Source organism: Clinocottus analis, unplaced genomic scaffold, assembly GCF_023055335.1.
Source record: "Clinocottus analis isolate CAN_PGR_092001 unplaced genomic scaffold, fCliAna1.0.p SCAF_16, whole genome shotgun sequence".
In the NCBI taxonomy this organism is placed as follows: domain Eukaryota; kingdom Metazoa; phylum Chordata; class Actinopteri; order Perciformes; family Cottidae; genus Clinocottus; species Clinocottus analis.
In genome coordinates, this window is record NW_027175887.1 from 10,254,450 (window position 1) to 10,279,963 (window position 25,514).

General features: G+C 43.8%; 2 protein-coding genes across 3 annotated transcripts in view; one reads left to right on the top strand and one right to left on the bottom strand.

The window, feature by feature from the left end:
* Positions 1-19,399, bottom strand: part of LOC137786382 (dynein axonemal assembly factor 5-like) — a 20,983-nt gene extending 1,584 nt beyond the window's left edge. Inside the window, exons 1-12 of the mRNA XM_068578230.1 lie at positions 18,856-19,399; positions 18,405-18,589; positions 18,180-18,304; positions 17,828-17,946; positions 15,803-16,035; positions 15,222-15,446; positions 11,004-11,147; positions 9,379-9,547; positions 6,672-6,819; positions 3,743-3,893; positions 2,038-2,194; positions 1,772-1,957 (exon numbers count right to left, since the gene is read on the bottom strand). Of these exons, the coding sequence (XP_068434331.1) occupies positions 1,772-1,957; positions 2,038-2,194; positions 3,743-3,893; positions 6,672-6,819; positions 9,379-9,547; positions 11,004-11,147; positions 15,222-15,446; positions 15,803-16,035; positions 17,828-17,946; positions 18,180-18,304; positions 18,405-18,589; positions 18,856-19,393 (2,380 nt within the window). The 5' untranslated portion in view covers positions 19,394-19,399. The remainder of the gene's footprint in view (positions 1-1,771; positions 1,958-2,037; positions 2,195-3,742; positions 3,894-6,671; positions 6,820-9,378; positions 9,548-11,003; positions 11,148-15,221; positions 15,447-15,802; positions 16,036-17,827; positions 17,947-18,179; positions 18,305-18,404; positions 18,590-18,855) is intronic.
* Positions 19,400-20,646: 1,247 nt separating this feature from the next.
* Positions 20,647-25,514, top strand: part of prkar1b (protein kinase, cAMP-dependent, regulatory, type I, beta) — a 55,622-nt gene continuing 50,754 nt past the window's right edge. Inside the window, exons 1-2 of one of the 2 annotated variants that reach the window (XM_068578232.1) lie at positions 20,647-20,786; positions 21,924-22,111. In XM_068578232.1, coding sequence (XP_068434333.1) covers positions 21,938-22,111 — 174 coding nt within the window. In that variant the 5' untranslated portion in view covers positions 20,647-20,786; positions 21,924-21,937. The remainder of the gene's footprint in view (positions 20,787-21,923; positions 22,112-25,514) is intronic. The other variant, XM_068578234.1, reaches the window with a different exon arrangement.

Consider the following 25,514-nt stretch of genomic DNA (forward strand, 5'->3'; position numbering starts at 1 on the left):
TTGAGACTTAGAATTCAAGGAGAACAATGATGACTTGTGAGAAGTGAGCTACACCCGTGCCAACAGTCTGCGTGACGGAGCAGGTAGCCGCCGTGCTGCCAGGACGGTGGGATTATCAAGGTGGCGGATGAGGAGAGTGAGAGAAGGAGGGATGAGAGGGATACGGGGGGGGGTGCTGTCCATCATGCTGTCAGGACATGCTGCACAAATCAAGCCACTTCACAGATATGCGTTTGAAATCCAAGATGCACAAGAATGGGATCAACTATTAAAAGGAACAAAGAAAAATAGAAAGGAAGAAAGATGCGCGAAGAGGAAGAAAAAAAAAAGAAAGGAAAAGAAAGCTTCAAACGGAGCCACGCATGAGAGCGAGGAATGCCTCCACATTTGCAGCACAGGCGGTTACGGGTGCTGTCAGATACAGACGATCACTCAGCGAGATGTGAGGTCATCTCGTTTCACAAAGAGACTCCGAGCCGTCTCGGAGCCTATTGTACTTCATGGAGATCTCAGTTTGGAGAACTGGGCTCCACACAATGGCTCATATTTGTATCTTATATGTATGATGTGATCACCGTTATTATGCACTTCTTTCATTAGTGATGAATTAGCAACACTTTTAGACATGAGAACTAAGCACTAAGTCAGTGCAAAAGTGTTTTTTGATGAGAATTGAGCTCTTTGTCCCGGGTATAAGATCGATCATTTACTTCGTGCAAACAGACAATACTTGTTAGCAGGATCCATTCAATAGTGTCGTGGTTTTGCTCTGAAATAGAACCAGACTTATCTTTTGGCGAGTATCAGTTTTGGTGAGTAACTTATTGCCAGATAATAAGTTGAAGATGCATCATAACCAGCAGGAGCTGAGACAACAGAAAAACTATAAAAAAAAATTAAAAAAAAGAATTAAGAAAAAGCATCTTTTTCATGTTTAAACTGGAACGTACAGGATTACAGTATCATTTTTCAAAGCAAATCCTGACTTTACAGAGGCGCAACACGCAAAATGACTTTACTATAAGAAATACAGCTGTAGAGTATGTGGGCAAAGGCCGGTCCACGAGTTGATTTACTGCCTTCTGCAGTCAAGGTTACAGACACTTTGATCACCAATGGCATCAACAAACATGCTTATTGCCCTTGGAAGACTTTCAAAAGCAGTCTTGCAGCGTTTAAAATGATGGTATGAAAATTATTGCTACATCTGGTGAGTGTGATTTCCCCTCTCCTCTCTTGTTTTTCTATTTTCTTTTGTGTATAGCAGCATGAAGATGAGAGATCCTGTAGAGAGGCCTCTCTGCGCTGGCTAAGGCTTCAGCCCTCCCCTGCATCCTGTCAGGAGTAATGACAGCGAACATCCATGAGAGTGGGAGAGAGTGAAAGTCCAGAGGAGCTGATCCTTGGTTACACACTTCAGGAAAAGCCACTCAAAGTTTCCACTGATACATTAATAAACACGGCTGTGAAGCCAAGGGTTTGTCTAAAAACACAAAGTCTGAGGTGAGGAAGTTCGACAGAGATTAAAATCGTAGGGATTAAGCGGTGTAGGTAGAGGGACAGAGTTGGAAAGTAGACGGGGTTCCCCATGTGGTCATTGGCTGCTGGAGGGAGATTCTCAATGGAGAGGCAGAGATTTGAGCACTGCCCTAGGTGCACTACATTTTTTTCCACACAGCATCCTCCCGTTAAGCCCTAACCATCAACTACGTATTCACACTGCATCCTCGTCTCTGAGGTTGCAGGTTCAAAACCCCCCTTCCGATCTTACCAAGCACTTGGACGGAGACGTCGGGGTCTTCCAGGTGCAGGAGGAGCTGCTGGAAGAGGAGCTGCAGATGAGGAGCATAGTGCTCAGGGTTGTAGCCTTTGGTAAGGCTGGACAGCCACAGCCCGAGGGTCTGCAGGGCCACGCCGCGCACCTCTTCACTGCTGTCGTCCAGACGCTTCAGCAGCGCTGTGGAAGACGGACACATTTTAACAGACAGTGGGACAAAACGTTGTGCATTCATTTCTGTGAGTGCCTTCCACACCAACCGGGATAGATCTTGTTGAGGGCCTCCGGGTGCAGATCGGTTCCAATGAGTCGGAGTACGACTGAAAGGGAGCGGCAGGCCAACAGTCTGCTCATCTGAGAGTCTTCTTCCAGGGCTGACAACACCTGGGGACTCAGTTTCTCTTCCAGACACAGCAGCTGCACACAGAAAAGACAAAGCGCAGTATTTAAATACATTAAATGTCGAATAACAAGAAAGGAGAAAGTGGAGAAAGTGAATGCTTTGAGGTTGCATAGTCAGGAGCATTTCTTTTAATTTCCAAAACCTTTAAAAAAAAAAAAAAAGTGTAAAAGTGTGCTTCCATTTAATTTACACCTCTTAATGATCAACAACTAAGGGGTGTAAATTAAATTAAAGAAGACACGGCTGATTAGTGAAAGTGGCCACACTTAAACTTAGCAGTAAAACTGAAAGAAGAGTTTCCACACTTTTCTTCAATGATTTGTGTGTTTTTTTCGTACCAAAGTGAAATATCACCTGAAGCATGACGGGTTCGCATCAGGCCTGGATTAGTTTATACAGACGGGCATGCGGCCCAACTTCAGAAGAACAGTGTAGAGCGATGTTTTCATCACACCAACAGATGAGAAAGAGAGGAAATGGACAAACAAGGTGAGGCTGAGCACACAGAACCAAGAGGTAATGGATAAAACCTCTGTCAGCCCGTCTGTTTGCTATCAAAACCAGGCGGGCAAAACAGTAAAAAAAGGGAGCGAGGGAAGAGGGAGGGAATGAGACAGAAAGAGCAGGAAAATTTGGCAAAGTAGATATCCGGCATTACATCAGTGGCAATCTAAGGATGCCAAGTGTAACTAGAGCTGCTAATTGTTTTCACAGGGAGGAGAGAGGAAACAATGTCCTTCTGAATGAAGAGCTGTTTGATGTGCCCGTGGAAACAACACAACCTCCTGTTGCTATACCCATAAGACATGTTTATTTCAGCTATACAACCTCATTTGAACCCAAACTTGGAAGGTAACACTGTTTAGCCACCACTTTTCCAGATGTTTTATATTCTTATGGGGACGTTTGGGTGCCATTAGATATTTGAAGTTGGATCACCCACCTCCACCCACGCTCACATTGTACCCCAGCTGTTTGCTTTGCCTTGTAGTTCAAGACGTGTGAATCGAATAAGTGTGTGAGCCGGTTTAAACTGGCCACTCTGCACACACGAGGGCAAACACAGCCATATGTGCGTGTGTGTGTGCGTAAGAGTGCAAATACTGTAACTGGGCACATGCTCGGACAGGCAGGTGCAAGGGCATGTCCCGGTGATAGCTCCTACGTACAACAAGGGCCCAGAACAGGGGAAGCACTGTTCCTGAGGGACAAAGGTATGTGAACCCGCTTGCCCCCACGTACACCTGCTACCTGCCGTGGCCAACTCTTTCAGCCAAGCGGAGAGAGATGGCAGATACATTTTCCAAAATGACCAAGCGGGATCGTCTATTTTGTTGTGAAATGGACAAAACAGAATTTGGAGTAAATGTTAACTCCCGGTGGATTCAAAGTATGCACGACCACATCTTTTCCTTTACAGCCGAGTGAATAAAAAGTGTTCCTGCAGATTGGATCAGGAGTACAAACTACTGGAGAGCTGTTATACCCGGTGCGCGCTTCCAATACTCATCAGTACTACGGCACAGGTGGAAATAGATGCAACTATTATACAGTGTATGTACCTGTCCTGGTGCGATGGCCCCTCCATGCAGCAGGGCCAGCAGACAGCTGAGCGCTGCGGTGCGGACAGCACCAGCGGTACGACCTGCGCGCCACACCAGGTTAGGAAGCAAGACGTCACTCAGGAACTTCTCAGACTCGTCACGGAAATGCCTGGAACAGGAGCAGAGAAAGACATTTCTATTGCTTCATGTAGGAGGCCAAAGGCATCTATTTGAAGATGCAACTAGACAGCAATACTGACAATTTTGAGGAAAAGTGAACGATCATGGTGTTGGTAATGCATCCATCTATTATCTTTAACCATTTGAGCCGATCCCAGTTGACACTGGGCGAAGCTAGGTACGCCCTGGATAGGTCGCCGGTCTATCGCTGGGCTGATATATAGAGACAGACAACCATTCACGCTCACATCCACACTTGCGGGCAATTTAGAGTCATCAATTAACCTAAGTTGTGTGTCTTTGGACTATGGGAGGAAGCTGGAGAACCAACGCTGACACAGGAGGAGTGGCTATAATACAGTCACTTTCCTACACTTTATTTTCAGACAGAAGGGGGTAGTGGAGCTGAAGCAGTAGGTGAGGAGTGCAACATCCGAGTGTCCTCCTTTCCCATCTGCCTCTTTTTCCACGCTGACCCTCTGACGTCCTGTCACTCACTACCACAATCTGCACTGCCCTTTTGTGCCATACCAACTCCATCAGCTCTGGTAGATTGCTTCAACATCAGCTGGTGCCACAACAAACTGGTCACGACATCAATTTGCAAAAATGTGCTGTAGTGTTTCGGCGCCAGTAGGGGGAGACTGTGTGCCAACAATGCAGCCAGGACCATGTACTGCTTGTTCAGTCTCTTCATCTCAACAGGTGTTGAAAGCTCATCATGATCGATGGCAGGAGATAGAAAGACACTTTTTCCACACTGAGGGGATGGTGTCCAAAAGGGGAGGGTGACGGGAGGGGACGGGGGTTATTTAGTTATTTCGTAAAACTTATTAAATTATCAGCCAATATGTTGAGGGGAAGTCGTGTTTCAGGGATCTTTGATACACGCACAATTGGATTTGCCTCATTTTGTTTGTTTTACGTTATCTTATATAAATTACACTGTAATGTCTATTACAGACAAGGAAACCACATGTAACATCAGAAGAATATCTCATCTTAAATCTTTTTGTTCTTGTTTTATGTCTTGAAAGCTGAAATTAAGACTTTTGCAGTTCACACATGAAGGACAACACACACTCTTATCTCCCGTGTAAGTGGCAGATGATATTTGCATGCCACGTTCAGGGGAAAGAGGGTGAGCTTTCACATCACCTTCTACTTAAATTTCACATACAGCTTTGTGATCACAGCACACAAATCCAGATGAAACAAAGACGTTGTGTGCGTGTTTGTGTGTGGATGTGGATGAAAGAAAACTTATGTGTACACGCTTACTTTCCCTTTCTGATTGCTTTATAGTGGAGCTGTCATTATGTCATTTTGGTTAGAGAACAAAGAAAAGAGTTTTCTGTATAACTATCATTGCCCTTTTGATGACATATAGCGTGTGTGTGTGTGTGTGTGTGTGTGGGTGAGAGAGAGAGATTGTGTGTGGGCTACAATCTGCTGAGCAGGCTCAGGCTATAAATCATGAATGGAGGGATAAGATGAGTATGAATGGAAATATTATGGCAGACGGCACCGCGCAGCCCCATATAAAGTAAGTCAAGCATTTGTTTGAAAGCTTTTGAAGGTGTAACATGATTTCTGTCTTCTGATGGTCCTGTGATTACCGGAGACACAGCCGAGGAATGAGAGAGGCAGTTAGCAGCGCAGGTGGCCACGCTGGGAGTGGCGAAGAAACAGAGGCTCCTTTTGTCTAAAATTCACTTTATGGATAAAATAATACGATGAAGCCTGAACGCAAAGTTCCAATTTCAACGTTTTTGGCAAAGCTGGCCGAATGTTTTGGCTTGAGAACACTTCCTGTTGTTTATACACATTTTTCACTGACACGGATATTATTGTGTCTTGTAGTCTTTACACTACTGCCAAAAGCCATCCCTCATATTAACCAATAGAAACACCTACAAGCCTCATGGACCTCTTGGCTGCAGGGTTAGGGTAATTTACACCCTGCACAGATGTCTCCATGGCAACCCCATGGACAAGGTTTGTCTTTCTGATCGACGGCAGCAGCTGCCATGCTCGCTGGGACCGGGCGAGGGCCTCAGGTTTAATGCATTCCCTCAGATTAGAGCTCTGAGCCAGGGCTGGAAGCGCAACAGCTGAGGGCTCGGAGGGAACCCTGGAGGGTGAGTGTGGAAGTGGAGAGGAAGAGAAGAGGAGGAGAGTAAGAGAGGAGGAGGAGAGGAAGAGAGGAGGAGAGGAAAAACCCGCAAACGGAAGCTTCTCTCTGGGTGCCAGACATCCCTCATATTGTTCTTCATCAGTCAACCACTCAAGTGTTACTGAATCACGGCGGAGCGGTTCAGACACCGATTGCCTTTTGTGTTCTTCAGGCATGCTGGGGGAGTGATTATTAATTTAGTTGTAATGAGGTTCATAATGTTTTATGCACGATAAACACGTATAACCCATCATCACCCATCATTATCTGCCCGAATTTAGTCCAAAAGAAGCTGAAGGGGTTACATTGTTTTTGTGTGTGTTTCTAATTATGATCCCGAGTGGGTGCGGTACTAATTTGCAGGTTAAAGTGAGGAGTATTCTAAAAATACGAGCTGAGCTAATAACAATGACTTGGGAAAACTCAGACTAGACAAACACAAAACAACTAAAGCCCAATGTAACATCACGCACTGATGAAATGGCAGGAAAAATAACCTGCAATTTAGCCGTTATGGGTGTTTTTGTTTCACTCCGTGTGTTTGTTGAGATGTTATTGCTAGCATAGTATGTGTGCGTGTGCTCCTCTCACCCCTTGGAATCCAGTGTGTTGGTCGCATCCAGTAGCAACTTAGCAAGCATGGTGAAGATGCTCATCCTCATCTCCGGGTCTCTGTCCGGTTGGAGGCAGCTGAACAGCAGCGGCATCAACGGGCTCACAAACTCCCCGATCACTGGACCTATAACACACGGTTTGGATCACTGTTATTGCAAGAGTTTTTTTGACATTGTGTGCCTTTCATTGAAAAGTAAGTAAGAATATCGTGCAACAAAGATCACTATCCTGAATTGAACCAGGATTGTTGTAGTTATATTTCAGTCCAACCACTAAATACTAAACCTATCGTTAAAAACTCTAGTGTTCCCTTTTTTGGAGCGATGACACCTTCATGCACACATTTTGTTCATTATGTTTTGTCCAGACTTCAGGTCAACTGTCAAACGCTAAACAGGAAAAGGCCCACAAAGACTTGAGACCTTTTATGTTTGGTGCAGACAAGAGGGCTTGTTATTGAGACCTCAATGGACTGGCGAGACAGTGACACATTGCTTCACAAAACTGAAACATAAAAGGGTCTTTGTGTGACATACACAAATGCTCCATTACAAGAAAAATAAGAAACTCACAGTGCAAATATTCCAAGTTACACTCATGACCACCCAGCCACTGTCTGACTGCATGTGTACAGAGCTATATATAGCAATCTGTGTGTAATAAGTGATAACAGTGTCCATGCCATGTTTGGACTCTGACTTGTTCAGAAATGAGACGAGACAGAGGAAATCCTGAGACTGCCCGAGGGTGGCAACCAATGTTAGAAAGAGATGTGGGAAGTTTTATCCGATGTAAATGTGCGAGTCAAAGTGTGTGTCATTTAACGAGAGTTGTTAGAGGAGATGTTGCCACACACCTTCTACGGGTATGACCAGGCAGTAATAGGACATTTCTCTACACGCACACACAGGCAAACACATCTCGGTACTGCTAAAAGAGACTGTCAACATGTATCCTGTCCTTGAGCAAGGCACTAAAACCCAAGCAAAGAGAAAGAGAGGGAGATTGCTTCAGTGAACACACAATGGACCCGACATTTTCGCACCATCTGAAGGACAAAGATTGTGAGGAGGATATGAGAGGGCAATAATTATTCCTGTCTCCACGTACACAGATGGAGTTTGTGTGCGGGGCTGATGAGCAAGCAAAATGACCAAGTCTCAGTTGTCAAATTAACTACCGTCAATTGTTCAGCGGAGGGCCCATTTCCCCGAATCATGCGCACATCAAACAAAGCGGCCACACGCTGTCTGTCGGGCTGGCCCTAATAAAGTCCTTGGGTCATGTTAATAGACCAAAGATCAGAAGAAATGAACCAAGGGAAGCTTAGAGCAACATTCAACATGCTCACACTGACACACACACACACACACACACACATGCGCACACACCGCTTCAAAGTAGCCTTGATCCAGGCTAAGGTCAAGAGCAGGCGGCTGTGGTTGCCGTTTGATGTGGTGACCTGCATGGGGATCACTGAGTGGACTTAGAATGGACCGGTCAGTTAGCCGTGGGACTGTGTGTGAGACCCTGTGTGTGTGGGAGGGATTAGAGGGGTACCCAGCTGCCCGGTCAATTAGAAAGAAAGAGGAAGGGGGGAGACAGAGATGGAGATGAAAGTGTGGTACGTCGAGGTGCTGATGATGGAGGATTATATGGTAAAGAGGGAGGTAATGTGAAGTCTCAGCACCAAAGGACAGGGTCACAGCTTTTTAACCCTCCCCCCCCCTCCCGCCAAACACACAGACGGCGACAGACAAACCCCTTTCGACACTGACTGACAAACAGAGGAGCAACAGGGATTTACAAAAGTCAGAACGCACTTTCTTTTTCTATGTAATGAAAACCTTGTTGTTGTATATTTTTTTTTTCATGAACCTCTTTGCTTGGGTAACAGAAAAAAAAAAAAAATCTTCTACGGTGTCTTTGAGTGATGGTACCTGATTGGCAACATCTTGTAAAACAACAATGGAACAGCACACGTCCAATGGAGCGTCAAGCAATGTATCATACTAAAATATGCATGATTTATTGCTTAACGCCCCAATGGATGGATGGACTTTAAATACTGCGTCATTTGACAGAGCGCGAATCCATCAAGTGGTGCTGACAATTGCTCCAACCACGTGTCATACTTTTCTACACACCTCTCAGGAGCAGTGTGGGACTGTATGAAAATATGGTTGAGGCCTTTTGTTTCTTCAATGAGTGCAGGCACTAGAAAACGATACATCTGGACACAAACATTTCAAGAAACCGTCTGGATCCTTTGTACAAGACAGAATCTGTAATGCTGCTTTGACAGCTGCTGGTTAGGATGTGCTGCCTCGATGATGGATCATGTATGAACAGGAAAACAGCTTGACGCTTAAAATATGATGTAACACGTGTCTGAACAAGTTAAGGAAAGAATGGCTTCACAAACTACACAATGCAGTAATGTTTAATAAAACATGATCTAGAATAAGTATCACCAAGGTGTTGAGGTGAAATGAACTCAAGGAGCATGTTCAGACTGATGAGTGATGGAGATTTTCCCATCATTAACAGGTAATCTGACAGACCGAATTCTCAAAACGTTACTGTGTATCTTTGACCACCATCGTGTCTCTATACGTGCAAACTTCAGCACCTGCTGTATAATTTGGCTGCGTTTTGTGCACATTCAGGCTTCACTTCTCACCTGACTGTATGACTATGATATGCAGTTGAAGTCTCTGTGGGGAGTAACTGGACCAGGTGTTGACAGAGCCAGATAGCCAATCCAACAGCTGGCTCATATGTTGTTTATAAAGTTCCGTCTCTGAGTCCAGGCCCTGCACCTTACTCAAGAGCTGCACACTCTCCAAGGCCTGCAGGAGGGAGGGATATATGGAGCAAAATTATGTCAACACATTTATTTGTTTTACTTACATTCTTTACGTACAATAATATGACAAAGAGACAGAGAGGATTGGGTAGGAGAAAGGCGAAATGAAGCGTTGATGAGAAAAAAACGATAAAAGAGCAGAGGGTATTGTGTCTAAGCTCAACAATTACAGCTGTTTTCTTGTAATTTCAGGAATTCTTCGGGTCACGCTCACACAGGAGGCACACAACTATCATGTGAAACCATGGGAAGAACAACACTGCAGACAAGACAAGGTCTTAACACATAATAGCACACAAAAACCCAGACTGATACACAGGATGTCACAAAGGCACAGGAACCGACAGAAACACACACACAAAATACCACATATGCACAAACACACACCAATAAAACTGAGCTGGGACGGAAAAGGCGGGATTGAAAGATAGGAGAGTAAATAATTAGCTAACTCTTCAGGGCAGGGGAAGTGACCTTTGGGGCACTTCGTAGTCCCCTACATGGTCCCTCTGGGATTGACAGGGACAGAGACAATGTCTGAGTCACGGATCGGCCTCTTCAGAAGAGAGCTAGACAACCATGCGCTGTCCACTGATGGGAAAGACTTGCCCTTTTTCTGGGAAAGCAAGTTCCGCTTTTCCTCTGGGTCCGGGAATGCCCAAGGCCATTCTCACCCTCCCTCTCTATTTCATTCTCCATTCCTTCTCTAACACTGCTCCCTGTCTGAACATACACACGGATGCAGACGGACATAAACACACACTCACACTGGTGGCCCGTGTGGTGTCTGGTGAGCATCGCTGCCAATCCCTTCCCGCTCTCCCCTCCCTGTCATTAGTCTCCTTCGGCGACTAGCAGTTAGGAAAAGACGCTGGCCTCAGATACCGGTGGCTTCACTTGTCACCGTTCCCGTTTGTCCCTTTGCATTTACAAGCTGACCGCAACATGGAAGCTTGTTACTTGCGTGTGGTTTGGCTGCTTTGGCCTGAGGAGGCGTTATGGAGCCACAAATGTGACTGGGCCGATGACACACACCTGCTAAGGAACACAACTCACCTCTCCCTCCACACCTCTCTCCATCTGTTTTTTTCCCCCATCTATTTCTATGTGTCTTTTTCTCCACCTTTCACCCGCCTCCTTTCACCCAGGACTGGATTTAAAGTTCCACTCCAAAGGTGCAATTTCGGCTCCCCTGACTAAGTGGGTAATCATACAGTTAGCCGTGCCCACTTTTAACTCATAAAAAATGCTGACATTCCTCAAATAGCTGTCTTGCTTCATAAAACTTCCATACCTTTCTAATAAAAAAGGATGGAAAACTAAACTGTAAGGGGGTAAGAGAAGTGGAATTTCAAAGCAGAATAAAATAATTACTTCGGTGAGGTGATATGCTGATATCTGAGATTACATCTTCCAACTGCTGGGTTGTGTTTTCTCACCTTCTGGCTGAGACGTGGCTCAGTGGAGAGACTCTGGACAGTGACCAACACCTGCAGCAGCTGCAGACTGACTGAGCCGTGGTCTGATTCACACTGACGCAGCAGCACATCCACGCAGGCCAACAACTGATCCAAATACACGACCTGGAAAACAGGGAGATATATCAGGAGATTGTCTTGTCTGGCTTTTAACAGATGTGAGAAGTATTTGCCTTGAATGTTCAGCCTGTCTATCAATGAACCCCAATGCACTTCAATCCTCAAACTGCTTTTTCACAGAGTGAGAACTTTCCATCTCCAGGCATGAGTGTGTGTGTGAGGTTGCTGTCACTTGTCAGCCAGTGTTGTGCTGAGCTCATGTTTAGACAAAGACCTGCGGCTCAGGCTAATTTCTATGCCATCATTGGGATCATGGCCTCTTTTCCTGTTTTCTCGCAGCCTGTCATTAGGGCTGGATGAGAGGGGAGGGTGGAGGTTTGAGGGGGATATGGAAGGTAAGGTAAGTGTGTGCGAGTGAGCGAGAGTGTGTGTTTTTTTGTACATGGAGAATTAAGAGCCAGTTAAGCGCCCTCCAGGTGTTTACTTTGGTCCGGTGATGAGGATTTAGGTGGTGAGGGGGGGACTGAAGTGTGTGTGAGGAGGAAATGCCCAACGCAACCTCCACATCATGATCCATCGCTCAAAATACACACCCCGACAAATACCAGGGCTCCATCACCAGGGGGCACACTAACTTTCCCCACATTTGAGTAGCTATTGTACGGCACAGCTTGGCATTAATGTGGAAGGAAAACAAATGTTGAGCCAAGTAAAGATACTCAGTGGGTTCAAAAAAAAAAAAAGGCAGGTCTTTTCAGGAGGAAAGAGAACTAAGGGACCTCCAGTCTGCAAGGCAAATGAGCAAATGTTTTCATTTTGCAATAGAGTCTTGAGCACACATTGGAAAAAGCGTGTTATATGTATCTTAAGTCCAGGGTGTCAGTTATGTGTGCAAACACATTTTACTGAGGCCATCTGAGGCTAAACTAAACGTCCATGCAGCCATGAACAACCTCTACTTGCAGCAGCAACCTGCTTGCACTGTGCACTCCTGTTTGAATGTGTTCACGCAGTAATTGACGGGGGGAAATCCCTGCCTATGGCCAAGCAATCCACTGGCACATAAACACTTGAGGAGTTCCAGGGAGGCAGTAGTGGAAATAACGTGCAAACAGTGGCAGACACACACATTAGCGTACACATACACGGACACCCATATTATACATGTGCAGAAAACAACCATTAGGGCTGACTGGCCGGGAGAGAGAGAAAGAGGGAGAGCGGAAAAAGTGGTGCAGTGTAATGATAAGGTGGACACCTGGAGCCAGGCAAGATACACCTGGTTTCATTGGCCTGGGCACGCTCCAGGGGCCTCGTTACACAGTGTGTGTGCGCATCTGTCCACCACTGGATACATTAATTACACACATACACATACACACACGACTCCACTTTCGGGAGCCGTACCAGACGATGGATTCCTATCCAGTGGGGAGCCCACCCCCCCACAGATACTGATGTTGCTCCGGCAACAGGAAAACAAACACGGGTAATGCATGGGATGCCGACCCCTTGTAGTCAGGTAAAGTTTGCTGCGCTGCCTTTCTTTTCCTCATCTGTCGTCCAGTGGAGAAGGGAGCAGTATGCAGCTGTCATTCTTGACAAAGGGCAGGCATGCAGGAAACGCACTGATGTATGGCAGTATGTATGTATGTATGTATGTATGTATGTATGTATGTATGTATGTATGTATGTATGTATGTATGTATGTATGTATGGCTGTATGTATGTATGTATGTATGTATGTATGTATGTATGTATGTATGGCTGTATGCATGTATGGAGAGCAGAATACTGATCGTTGTGACACCAGTGCATAAGTTCTTTCTTTTCTCCCTGCGCTCCTACTGACCTGTTTTTAGGCTGCAGGTCAGGTACTTTATTTTTACAAAGTTGCTCCAAAACAGCGTATTTACTGTTAACAAGCCAGGTCGTTGTAAATATGCCTTCTTATCCGCCATCAGGCCCCATTTTTATGCCTTTCTTCCTCTCTCTTGGTACTATTATTACAAATTTACTCCAGCCCTGAAGATAATGCGATGCCCCCGTCACCATGGCAAACCACAACACAACGGCACTCAGCTGTGTAAGTTGTGTGTGTGTGTGTGATGGTGGGGATTTGTTAATTCTCTGTGGAATACCCCATTAAAAAAACACCTGTATGCATTGCATGAGCAAACACCAACATATATCTGACGACAGAGGGTCCCTCAGAACATGGTGGCCTCTCTAACCACTGACTCACTTTGACACATGACATCATCTTCAATTTATGACCAATACTTAGATTTTTTTATACCGAGCATCTGCCGTTTATTTTTGTAAGCGATCATTCTCTCCTTCTGAAATAAAGAAAACAGGGACTTGAAAGAGCCGGCGGGCTTAAGAAGTATCATATGTCTTTTTCAAATCTTCGCCTTGTTCCCCGAGCTCCCCACGGAGCTCTGCAGTTACGCCTGCCTCTGTTCACTTTGAAGATTATTCATATTTTATTTCTTAACAGGCCTCATTTTTTCAAGAAAAACTTCATTTTGTATTTCTCATTCAAATGGCACATCACACCAAATGCATTTATCTTGTAAATCCTAGCGATTCCTCATTCAAAAAGAATACAAAAAGGTACCGAGTCTGCTACTTCCCATGTCTTCATTGTTTGTCAATATACAGGTAATTAAACCATTATCAAGTACAAGTAAATCATGAAAGGATCAAAGGGCTACTAAACACTTTGGATCGAGCAACAGCTTGTTAAAGGAGTGCACAATATTCTGGGTCAGCCTTTCCGCACAGGGAGGAAGAGGGAGAGGGATGCAGGTGCTTCTGTCTCCAGTGGTGTTATTTACAGCTACACAGTGATCTGGCACTGCTCCCTGCTATGAACTCTGCCTGTTGTCAAAGAATGTTGCAGGTGCTTTGTCTGGGTTAGCCCTTGAATCCCAAGGCTTCATGCTTTGCCGTCAGAAACAGAGACAGACAGGAGGACAGTGGGAGATGGATGGCGAATCAGAGAGAGGGGCAGCAGAGGTCTGCCTCCATCTGTGTAAAAACGTGTGACCGTCCCGTCCTGTTAGTTTTCTCTCTGGTTGACCCCGCCGGATAGCAACGAGGGAGAACAGAAGGGGTCAACTTCCCTGTCATTTATCACTGGCCTTGACCAGGAAGGCTTTGAAATTTCAGGGATTCTTTTATTGCTATGGATGAACCAGAGTTGGTGTGGAGACCTTGCACATGGCTATAAAAGAAAACAAAAGGCTCTGCACTGCCTTGTCTGCTCAGAGGGGTCAGAGCAGCTTTGCAGGGGTCACGTGAAATTAGTAGATTTTTGTTATCATTATCCCTTGGAGGAAATTCTTGCAGGCCTCACTGGGAGGGGGTGGGGTCGTGGGTAAAGGTGAGTCAGTAGTGTGGCGGGATCAGAAAATAGCTTCTGCCAGACAACTGTTATTTTGATTCTGAAAAGGAAACATAGTTAGCGCAAGAGAAAAGGAAGCGGGGAAGAGTCTGCTCCGGACCTGATGGGATTTTTCCACTGGCAGACTGTTGCAATGTTTTAAAAAAACATTTTCACTGCTATGTATAAAAAATAAAATAAAAAAAAGATATGCACAACATTGTGGGAGCAGAGATGCGTGTGAGCAGAGTCGTTTTCAGAGACATGTAATATGAGATTAGAAAAACACCATGTGGCCGGACTGTCATTTTAAAAGGGTCAGCATTTTAGTAAATTACTCAACAGTGGACCCACTGAACTCACCATGTACTAATCGTGTACAGTAGCGCTATTGTAAAACTCTAGAAGGCTTGTCACCTAAAGCCCTTTTAAGAGATGTGGCATCTCATCACAAAACCTATTTCTAGAAGGGATATATGTGGCAAGAAATATAGAGTTTGACGGCTGTACTGTCACTGTCAACAATAAGTGGACACGGGGAGAGAAGGTACACTGAGAGAGCAGAAACATGACCTTCTATGACAGTGCCAAGATCACCTAACAAGACTGGAAAAGAAAAACAGCTGATGCTCAAGCCTTGCTGCTCAGTTACTAACAGCAAAAAGGAGTCATTCTCAGGTGAATAAAAAAAAACAACCAGCAACTCCACAACCAACCCTTCTGCTGACCTGTTGATATTCCTGGCAGACGGCGGGCTGGGACAGTGTGTTGGCAATCTCTTTGAGATGTGGTTGAAGGAAGGTTGGAGAGCAGCCTCCCAGCACCGCAGCCAGCACCATGAGGGGAGTCCAGGGGTGAGAGGATGAGTAAGGGGAGGTCACATGATCCAGAAGCAGCTTGAGGAATACGTCAGGAGGGACAAAGGTCCCCAACAGTTTGGCTGCTGCCAGGCACTAGATGTTGGTACAGAGACAGAGACAGAGAGAGAAAGAGAGAGAGAAAGAGAGAGAGAGAGAGAGAGAGAGAGAGTGTAAAGGATGACGAGACCCACAGGAAGTGCATCCTTAATCTTCCCCACATCAAACATCCAACAGGTGCATCCCAAGTCCTTGAGCCCTGCTCGGCCCAGTGTAGAGCTCAACAGATGTGTCCTGAAATCATTGCGTCTGGTAATAACTGATCACAAAACAATTCTGCAGGTCTGTGTTGGTCAAGCATTACGAAATGCCACATACGATCCAAAAAAATATTAAATACAGCGTGAAGTATAATATTCTGCTGATCAGATGACTAGCTCTCTGGGACTCACGTTTCTGACCACGTCTCTTTCTGGGTCCATGCATGCAGAGTAGAGGGTGGCCAAGAGAGGCTGCAGATGCTGGGTGCTGTGGTCCTCGGCGTGAAGCAGCAGCACGGAGAGCAGTTGAGAGGTCCTGACCCGTGTGGGCACAAGCCAGTCGGTTATGTCGTGGGTAATGGCCGGCACCAGCCGACCCAGGTTTCTCACCACCAGCTCTCTGCAGCCCAGCCCCGGACGCTCCACTGGAGGAGAAAATGAAGAGCATTCAGCATTTCGTACCCACTCTTCTAATGTTGAAATCAGTATTTGAAGAGACAATATTCTCTCAGCATGCCTACATTTCAGTTAGTGAAGAGCTTTGCTTTCCAGAATGTCTTTGAGCAATCTCCCGGAGAGGGGCAAGTTGTTGAACAAGGTGCTAGGTTATTGTCATTCAGAAACCTTCAATGAGAATCAAGACAGCTCACTGCAACATCTTTTATGGCTCCATGATGAGACATTTATGATTGTTTGGTTAGTTTAATACAAATGATATTACAAATCCAACAAGATCTAATAAAATAGCATTTATGGAACAATAAACATTACTGATTCAAAGGGTTTCAAATGTCTTCCGAATGGCATCCAACTTAGTTTTCAAACCGATAACTTTTTACGATTATGATTTCCCCATAAGGGACTTGTCAGAGCAAGTGAAAGACATTCTCAAATCGCCCGCTCCATTTGAAATACAACAACCCTCGCTCTCCTGTCCTCTCCCTCCGTCTCTCTCTCTCTGCCCCACCTAATTCTCCTTCTCCTATAGGCCCACTAATGAGGAGGAAGAGAGGACTAAAGGAGGACGGATATAAATCAGATAAACACACCAGGACAAGACAAAACAAGCCCTTTTCTGGTTGTCTCTCACTGTCTGACAGTGACCTCCTCACACTGGGAGGCCCGGCAGATTTATGATGGCAAGACAGAGAAAGACAAAGAGGAAGAAAGAGCCTCTTCCTTTCCTGTCCCAAGGGAAAGCCCGTACTCATCCACAGTGTCACATGTGTAACTGCAGGACAACTATAGGAGCTTTAACCAAGATGCAAAGCCAAGGTACTGTACCCTGACACACACAGACGCGCATGCATGCACACAGTGACCAAGTTCAGGTTCACACTCATTCCCAGCCCCGAGGCAGATACTTATCTTTCCAAGCCAGTGCCTGCCCTGAAAACTAAGATTTTGTCAGAAACATTATTTTCACTGTATGTTTTAAATGTGGACAGCGGTAATAAAAAGGAGATGATTTAATGCAGCGAAGTGTGTAGAGATTACTTTTACATTCCAAATGTACTCGTGCAGTTGATTTTAGTATCCATGCCGGGAGACCAGTGAAACCAATGCACCAGCAAGAAACTTTGCTCTAATGTAACAATGGCTTTCAGACACCATGCCTTAGAGTTCACCTACATCAATCCTTTAATGAAATAAGCCAGTAAGATAATATTAAAGGATGTACAAAAGTCTGAGTTGATAACCTCAGCTTAAACTGGATCCCAAGGATTTCCTTGCCAAGTTTATATCACTTAGAAAACATCAGGTCTGTCTAGACAGTCAAGTCCTTCAATCCCCAAGTGTCAACATACCGTTTCTTCTGCTCTGCTTTGTGGAAAAACAGTAACAATGGATGCTAATAATAGCATTTGGGTGGGCAGTTGTAATAGTATCTCTCAATGCTACCACTAACTCCTGTACTCACTAAGCTCTACTACAGGGATGCGTGCTTGTTTCATAGCTGCAGATGTTGTTCCTCAACAGCCAGGAGCAGAGCCACTCTGCTTCAATTTTTAAACAAGCCTCCGTTGAAACCAAACAATGACTTCAAAGGTTATTCTCTTTAAACCCATGCATCTTACAATAAGCTAATTATACGCAAATTAAAAAGGGACATTGAAGATGATTGATGACAGCAACTCCCACAATATGTTAATAAGACTTTTCTTTGCAACCAGCTGATGGTGTGAGAACCAGAGAACCATGTCGACAGTGACTAACCTCCTGGTGGGTAGAAGGGAGGTGGGGCGAGGAGGAAGTCCATCTTATCCTTGATGTCGTCCTCATTCTCTTTCTCCCACTGGGCTCCGACCTGCTTCCATAACTCAGCTGTTAGAAGGCTGGGGGGATGTAGAAAACAAATTGTCTCAATCATCGATGTTGTCATTGTCTGTTGTACATACGATGCACCGTATTCTACATATATGTTGGAGATATCTTCCTGATGTTTCCTTTTAACATCGAAAACACCTGTGAGGTAATTTGTAAACATATTAAACCAGAAGAAGAGACAGCATAAAACAGACTGTGTCACATTGTATTAGAAAGCAAAGGATAAAGTGTCCACTTTTACCTTATTTCTGGGATCTCATCATCGATACCGCTCAGCAGGAGTGGGATGAGCTTGTGGAAATAAGAGTATCGGTCCCTCATGTGAAGTAGCCAATCACCAACAACAGCTGTCACAGCTCTTCTCACCTGGTACGAAAGAGAGAAAGGTAGAAAAAGCACAATTGAGCAAAACTAACTTATACACAATAGCACTTCGAACATTGATGAGTTGTTTTAAACTTTAAACCTGCGGCGAGTCGTCAAACAGTCTCTGTGCCAGGTGAGAGACCACGTCGTCCATGTTTTTCCCGGTGCCATGCTGGATGACAGCCCCGGTGGCTTCAATGGCACACACTCGTACCCGGGAGTGCTGATGAGAAATCGTCTGCATCAGAGGCTTAACAAGACTCTCAGCCTGCATGTGAAAGTGCTCTAAAAGAGAAAGAGATTAAATAAATATCACACCATTCAATTAAGTTACTATCCAGCTGGCTGGTACAGTGATTGGATATCAATATCAAGATACACATGTCCATCTTAGCAGTTGCTATATAAATACAATAATTGACCAGATTAATCAATAATAGTATTTGCAGTCCAAGTGATGGAAGTCAAGTAACTGGATTGAAAGCACTGTTTCACTCTTTAGCACTAAACACAATACTTAGAAACCATGGCAACAGACCATCAACACTAACCTGGCACACTCTTTGCAAAGTTCGTGGTGCATTTGCAGCTTTCTCTCCGCACATCCGGGAAAGGGTCGACGATGGTCCTCTGCAGAATGCTGATCACGTCGGTGAGGTATGGCGCTAAATGCTTCCCGCACACCTCCACCGTCAGCGTCAACATCTCCACGGCCGACAGCCGGAGCTCCTCCGCCGGCTCCAGGAGCTCCTTCTCCCGCAGCCTCTGCGCCAGACAGGGCATGAGATACGGAAGCGACTCTTCCGGTTTTGGGACACAACGAATAAACTCTGTTATCATCGCTATCGCGGTTTCTCTGCATCTTTCCATCGGGTCTGACAGACATTTGAGGAGGGGCTTGAGGAGGGCAGAGAAAACCTCTTGCAGGACGGCGCTGGGATGTCCTTTATCTACCGTCTCCTTCTTGATCAGCTCCAGAGCCCTCTTTCTAGTCGCCTTGTTGTCTTCGTTGAGACAGTTTAAATGTCTGGCGAGTCCTCTCAAAACTTCAGAAGCAGCATGCTCGTCTCCAGTCGCCATCGCTGCCATCTTGACTGTCGGTATGACAACCAGCAAGCAGCGCGACACAACAAACGGCTTTACGACAGCTTCCGATTCAAAAGCTCAAACTTTATTTGCAATCACAACCTTTTCCGCTCTCCTCTCCTCTGTGTTCCCATTAGTATTGACAATACTGAATCAGCTGGTGCCACAACTTTAATCATAGAAAATGCATTGTTTCGTATAAAATCGCTTTATAATGACCGTAATTATCATTCAATCAGAAAAACTTACTGTGTGCAATATATAAACACCATTTGATAATTATTTTAGTGATATCTGATGAAACACACGTATAAGCCTCCTTGACTTTAAACTTGGACAAATTGGGCAACACGACATGTGTCAGTCCATTTGGGGCCCCCAAAGCCATCATCCCTCAATAATAATTTGGGTAATAAGCAAGATATTTAACTGAACTGAAGACCATGCCCACATTTAATAATTGGTACAACGTTTTGTAAGAAACTCCAAAGTCAAAGTCTGCCCTTATACAGAATGTACATCAAGCTTGTTCAGGGATGTTTCATATATTCAACTTATTCTAGGACCTCTGAGGCTTGAATTTATAGTTATCAGGAGACATTTGTCGGTCCATTTCCATTCTCAAATAGTGACCAAATCTGAGGTTTTTTTTAGTTTTTTTTTTTTAACTTGGATTGAGTGTTAACCCCTGATGTGCTATGTGAATCAGAATACACGTGATTGTATTTATTGGCTCATTTCAGTGTTTCTTAACTCACTATGTTGTATGTGGCCATGTACAATATTATTTAATTACACTGTAAATTTTGTAACACAGCTGAAAACAATACAATGTCAGTTGAAAAAATTAAAAATCAGAATCATCTTTACTTTAATGACAAAGTAGTCTATATGTGTACACCTTCAAGTGATTTGACTCCAGTTTCAGTGCTTGTTGTTGCTCTTGCAGATAGTAAACAATGACCGCAGAGCTGAATTAGAAAGATAATATACGCATATTTCTATGTGATATTACCATTTTGGTCAGAAAAGGCTGTCTGGCTTTGCACCTGCACCAAAGACGTGCAGAGTTTCTCTCCAAACTGCGGTGTATCATCCCCGAGTCTATCTTCCTATTCTCCAGATGAAACGTTTCCAATCTTGCAGAAGTAGATGTTTCCTTTAAAGACGAGTTACCTGCAAATGGGCCTCGAGAGAGAGAGAGAGCGAGAGCGCCGCTGCGGTCGAGAGCGTGACAGATTGACGTCATCGGGATTGACGCAGAGCGAGCCAAGGCATCAGAGGGGCAACGCGGCAGCAGCAGCAGCAGCATCCCGGCTAACCGACGGTAGCCTTCCTCTCCAATCTCCCACCACCAGCGAGGTGTTTTCTCTCTGAGCATCCTCCAGAAACAACGGTAGGGGAACCAGCGAGAGCACCCGGCAAGACCGGGGGTTTTATGAGCACCTCTCAGCGGTTAAGATCAGGCCCTCCGTAGCGTTTACGTCGCAGTAAATCCCCATCGTTGTGGTTTGGTTGTCATTGCAATGTTAGCACAGCTGGCTGGGCTAGCTGTCTAATGAAGGCAGCTGAACAGGTGCTCAGTTGCATCACTAGCTCCACAGTATGCGTGGAGAAATTGTTCTATGATGGCACTGTTTTGCTGTTTGCTGTGAAGACAACTTGGGAGATGCCATGACCTGAATGCATAACTTATTTATATTTATTGTGCATTAAAAGAACACACATCACTGATGTGATTTCAATATGAGGAAGTGATACAGGGTAGTTAAACGTTAGCTTCACCTGCTCAGCTTCCTGGCGTGCTAGGAGAAACATATGCTACTATGTTCTTTGACATAACTGTATTTTGACATAATCATAGCTGTTGTTGGCAGTTGTCAAACACCATCATGCAATTTTCTTTGAACCCACTTTCACAAATAACCAGTTTTCAAAACGTCCACATTCAGTCATCTTCATCAACAAATAATTAAACTGAGGGAATGCATGCTAATGTTTTTGTTATCAATACAAAGATGCACACATAATGATATGTTAACGAAATCTGTAAATTTATGGATTATGGATACAATTATAGCTATTACGGTATAAACAGAATGACAAATTCTCAGTTGACAGGTGGCCAGTTTTTATTGTAAAATGGTGTTCATCGTCATATCGCCCACCCCCCTAACTGCAGCACCAACTTTATTAATACTATTTACAAAATTATCGATTTTATCTAACTAAAGAAATTAACATACTTGCAACTATTACCTTCATCGTGCACTCTCATGTCTTGTTTGGGGTATTGTTAATTGCCAACAGTTTATGTCTGGAGGTCCTTGACAAGAAGCAACAAGACATGAAATGTCCACTCACCTCCTTCCCTCGACTATTTCACTTCCATTCTCTATTCTACTTTCCTCGTGTCATTCTGTATGCGCTCCATTTTGCCCCTCCTTTGCCCTTGTTCTACCCCTTTTTTTTTTATATGGCGCTTTCCCTCCCCTCCTCTCATGGTCCACCCTGTTTTCTCCCACTGCCACAGAGATAAAAGATAAGATGGCCACCTCCTCCTCCACTCTGGAAGAAGACGAGAGCTTGAAGGGCTGTGAAATCTTTGTGCAGAAGCACAACATCCAGCAGATCCTCAAAGAGTGCATTGTGAACCTCTGCATCGCTAAGCCTGAGCGTCCTATGAAGTTCCTGCGGGAGCATTTTGAAAAGCTGGAGAAGGTTGGTGATAACACAGTTTAGTAGGATTTAGGTTTCTCAGCCTGGGTATCTCTGTCTGTAATGTGGCGCTCTGTGTTACCTGAAATCTTGTGTGGTGAGTTTGAAGTTGTGAATTATAATTGACTTTAAACCTGAATATGATACATTACATGAATGTTTGTTGCGGTGAGTGCCATTTGCCAGGTAGTTGTACTTCTTTTCTGAATTCCCAGATGTTATTATTGTCTCCTAATATATTTTATTTGTTTGTGATATTGCATTACTTCGACTGCGATTTGTAACACCATCATATACAAGCAGAGAAAAGAACATCTCAGCTAGTTTCTGTGTTAAAAAGGCAGACTGTACTCACCGTTATAATAGAGCTTTCATTTTTGTTAACCTATAATAGGAAAATCCATTAGGGAATGTGAGAAGAGCATTCATAAAAGGCCAGTGTCCTGTTTGCAGACTTGGGGAACTGTCTGTCTGCCCATCTGTCTGCCGGTGAGCAGAGAGAAAAAAGACGTGACATATTCATTAGCGAGAGAGGAGAAAAGGCTTTTGAGAGATTAGGGATAAAAAGACTAGAAAAAAGGTTATAACATCTACCTCTCTAGCACATTTACTGTGGCCCACAAACAGGGTGACTGCTCAGTGTGTCTCTTTTCGGCAAATGTGTTGCCTCCGACTGGCACCTCGACAGTGACGAGGTGCTTTTTCACAGACTCCTGCTATATTTAATGGGTGTGTTTGAGCGAAATATCTTGGAATCGTCAGGCAGGCACACCATACTAGTATGTGTTTTATTCAGTCAATCATTACATACAATAAGCAAAGCCACAATCTAATATACAAAAAAGAAAGACTTAATAGAAATGTATAGGTAGAAGCATAATGCTTACATATTCTTATCGAAAATTCTTCTCAATTAAATCAGATGATTAATTTGATATGAAGAAGAAAAAAAAAATATATATATGTTTATGTGTATATATGTATGTATATATATATTTATATATATATATATATATATATATTTATATATATATATATATTTATATATATATACACACATATATACATATTTATGTGTATATATATATGTATGGGTATATATATATATATATACACACATATATACATATTTATGTATGTATGTATGTGTATATATGTGTGTGTGTGTGTGTATATATGTATATATATATGTGTATACATACATTTCATTCACACTTGTAACGCTCAAAAATGGTTAATTTTTTATAAACAGTCCTTTTAAAAAAACAAAAATGAGTTGACCATTCTTCCATTCACGTTAGCGTTGTTCCATAATTTAACTCGATACAATAGAAAGACGTCTTTTAATCTTTTGTACAGTGAACCTACAAACATCTCTTAAATCATATTTACAGGTGTGTATTGAAAACAACCTTTGTACACAACCTGGCAGTGACTTTGCTTTATTTCTGTACCTTGTCTGCATTATCTAATAATATACCAAATCATTAAATTTTATTCGTTCAATATTTCATTTCACACAATACTGATTATAATAGGGCAAAGATTCAAATTTTTTGAAGAATGTTTTGTGAAGTATCAAACGATATACAGGTAAATTGTCATTGCCCCAATTTAGACTAAATAGATGATCTTTTCTAGGGCTTGTCTTTGATCACACATAGTTTAATCCCGAGTGGTTCATATGATTTCTTTGTTTAAACAAGGGATCTACTCTTGCACTCCGATTACAAGTACGTCATAAAGGTGTATGAGATGTAGCTGTAGGCTGTCGATGTCGGCCTGATGAGAGTTTCGGCTATAGAAAGAAGTTTCCAACAAGAGAAGCCTTTGTAAACATCAGATGTATCAGGGCTGAAGTTCACCATCCTACTGCCTGGAGGAAATGGCTCCATCCTTGCTGCAGTCATGTGTCATGTGAGAGTCTTCTGATTTGATCATCATGTTTTTAAGCAAGTGATGCTTGGCCTGTAGAGGGAATTCTATTTATTTATTCATTACCCTGGTATTTATTTATCCAGCAGTTTGTACCAACATCATGTCAAGTCTAGGTTTTACAAGGTACAAAAAGTTTTGGATCAAGGCCAAGCTGACCTCTTTGCCATACACAATTGTGTTTTGCATCTGTCTGCTGTCAGCATCTGGAGCAGTGGTCCTGACAGAGCTACGGTGTGTGGCCCAGGAAACCGAGGGCACAGCACTGACAGCGGAGCTTCTGCTGCTGTTAGCAGCTGTAGTGCTGCATAGTCAGAGAGGCAGCAGCATGAATACTAATGGAGGTGATAGAGCTCAGCAGAAGCATACTGTGGCACATTGCGAGTGATTCATGCTTTAAAATTACAGACTGCACTCTTGCACACTGTCTTCCAGCTTTATAACAAACAAGCTTCAAAGCTCTCCTGTAGTGATCAAAACCCTTTATGTAGTAGAAACTCTGCTCCGGTGTCCTGAGGCACAGGTGCAATCTGCATGAAGGGTAAATACATGTGTTATTGGTGGAAAACAGTATTACATATCCGTCTCACCATGTGCAAAAGGTTAATTATTTAAGCTGCGGTGCTCTGTGCAAACTTGCTTGCTACTATCGTCTCTGCTTTTGTTCACGCGTAGCATTTCATCATCCACACGTGCATCCACCTGTGGGCTCTGATTATACCATCATAGGAAGGTTTTTCTATTCTCATTTTAGTTTTCACTCTAAATCTCCCATTGTGCGGGCTAAGTGTCTGACGAAGCAAACATCAAACACTCTCATAAGAAAAGCAACAGTCTGACTGCTTCCTTGATTGCAAAATGAACCGCTCCGCATAAGATTTCTGTTTACATGACAGGAACTAGTATTTTGATTATCCAGAGAAAATAACGGTTTTTAGTTTTGCATCTATAAAAAGTGCCCCAGTATCAAAAGGACTCATATGGACAACACATCATACACTATTGCTGTGTTTTTGATCAATTAAGAAATCAGTCTTTCGATATTTGACAGACTCATAATCTTTTTCTGGCCGTTTAAAACATGTTCAGTCGTCATGGACAAAGCCACAATTTGAGAACTACCGATAAACAGAGATGATGTATTTTTTTTCCTGGCTGCATTAAGACACATTAGACTACAAAAGTTATGAGGTCAAATGTGTCCCAGACCACCTCGGCAAGTGGCGGTCGGAGGAGTCTCCCTGTGTCAAGGTCAAAGGTCAGGGTAAAAATCAGCATATTGTAAGGTAGTAAGGATCTTTTGTATTGCTTCAGAAGCAGGGCTTGAACAGTTAAGTTGAATCACCTGGTGGGTACAAGCGGTTAGAATAAACAAAAAACTGCAGGTTTCAGCCCTCTCAGGCCCACAGTTGCCCAACACTATTCCAGTCAGGCCTTCTAAATCTGTACTTGTGTCGTGAGGTCAGTCATT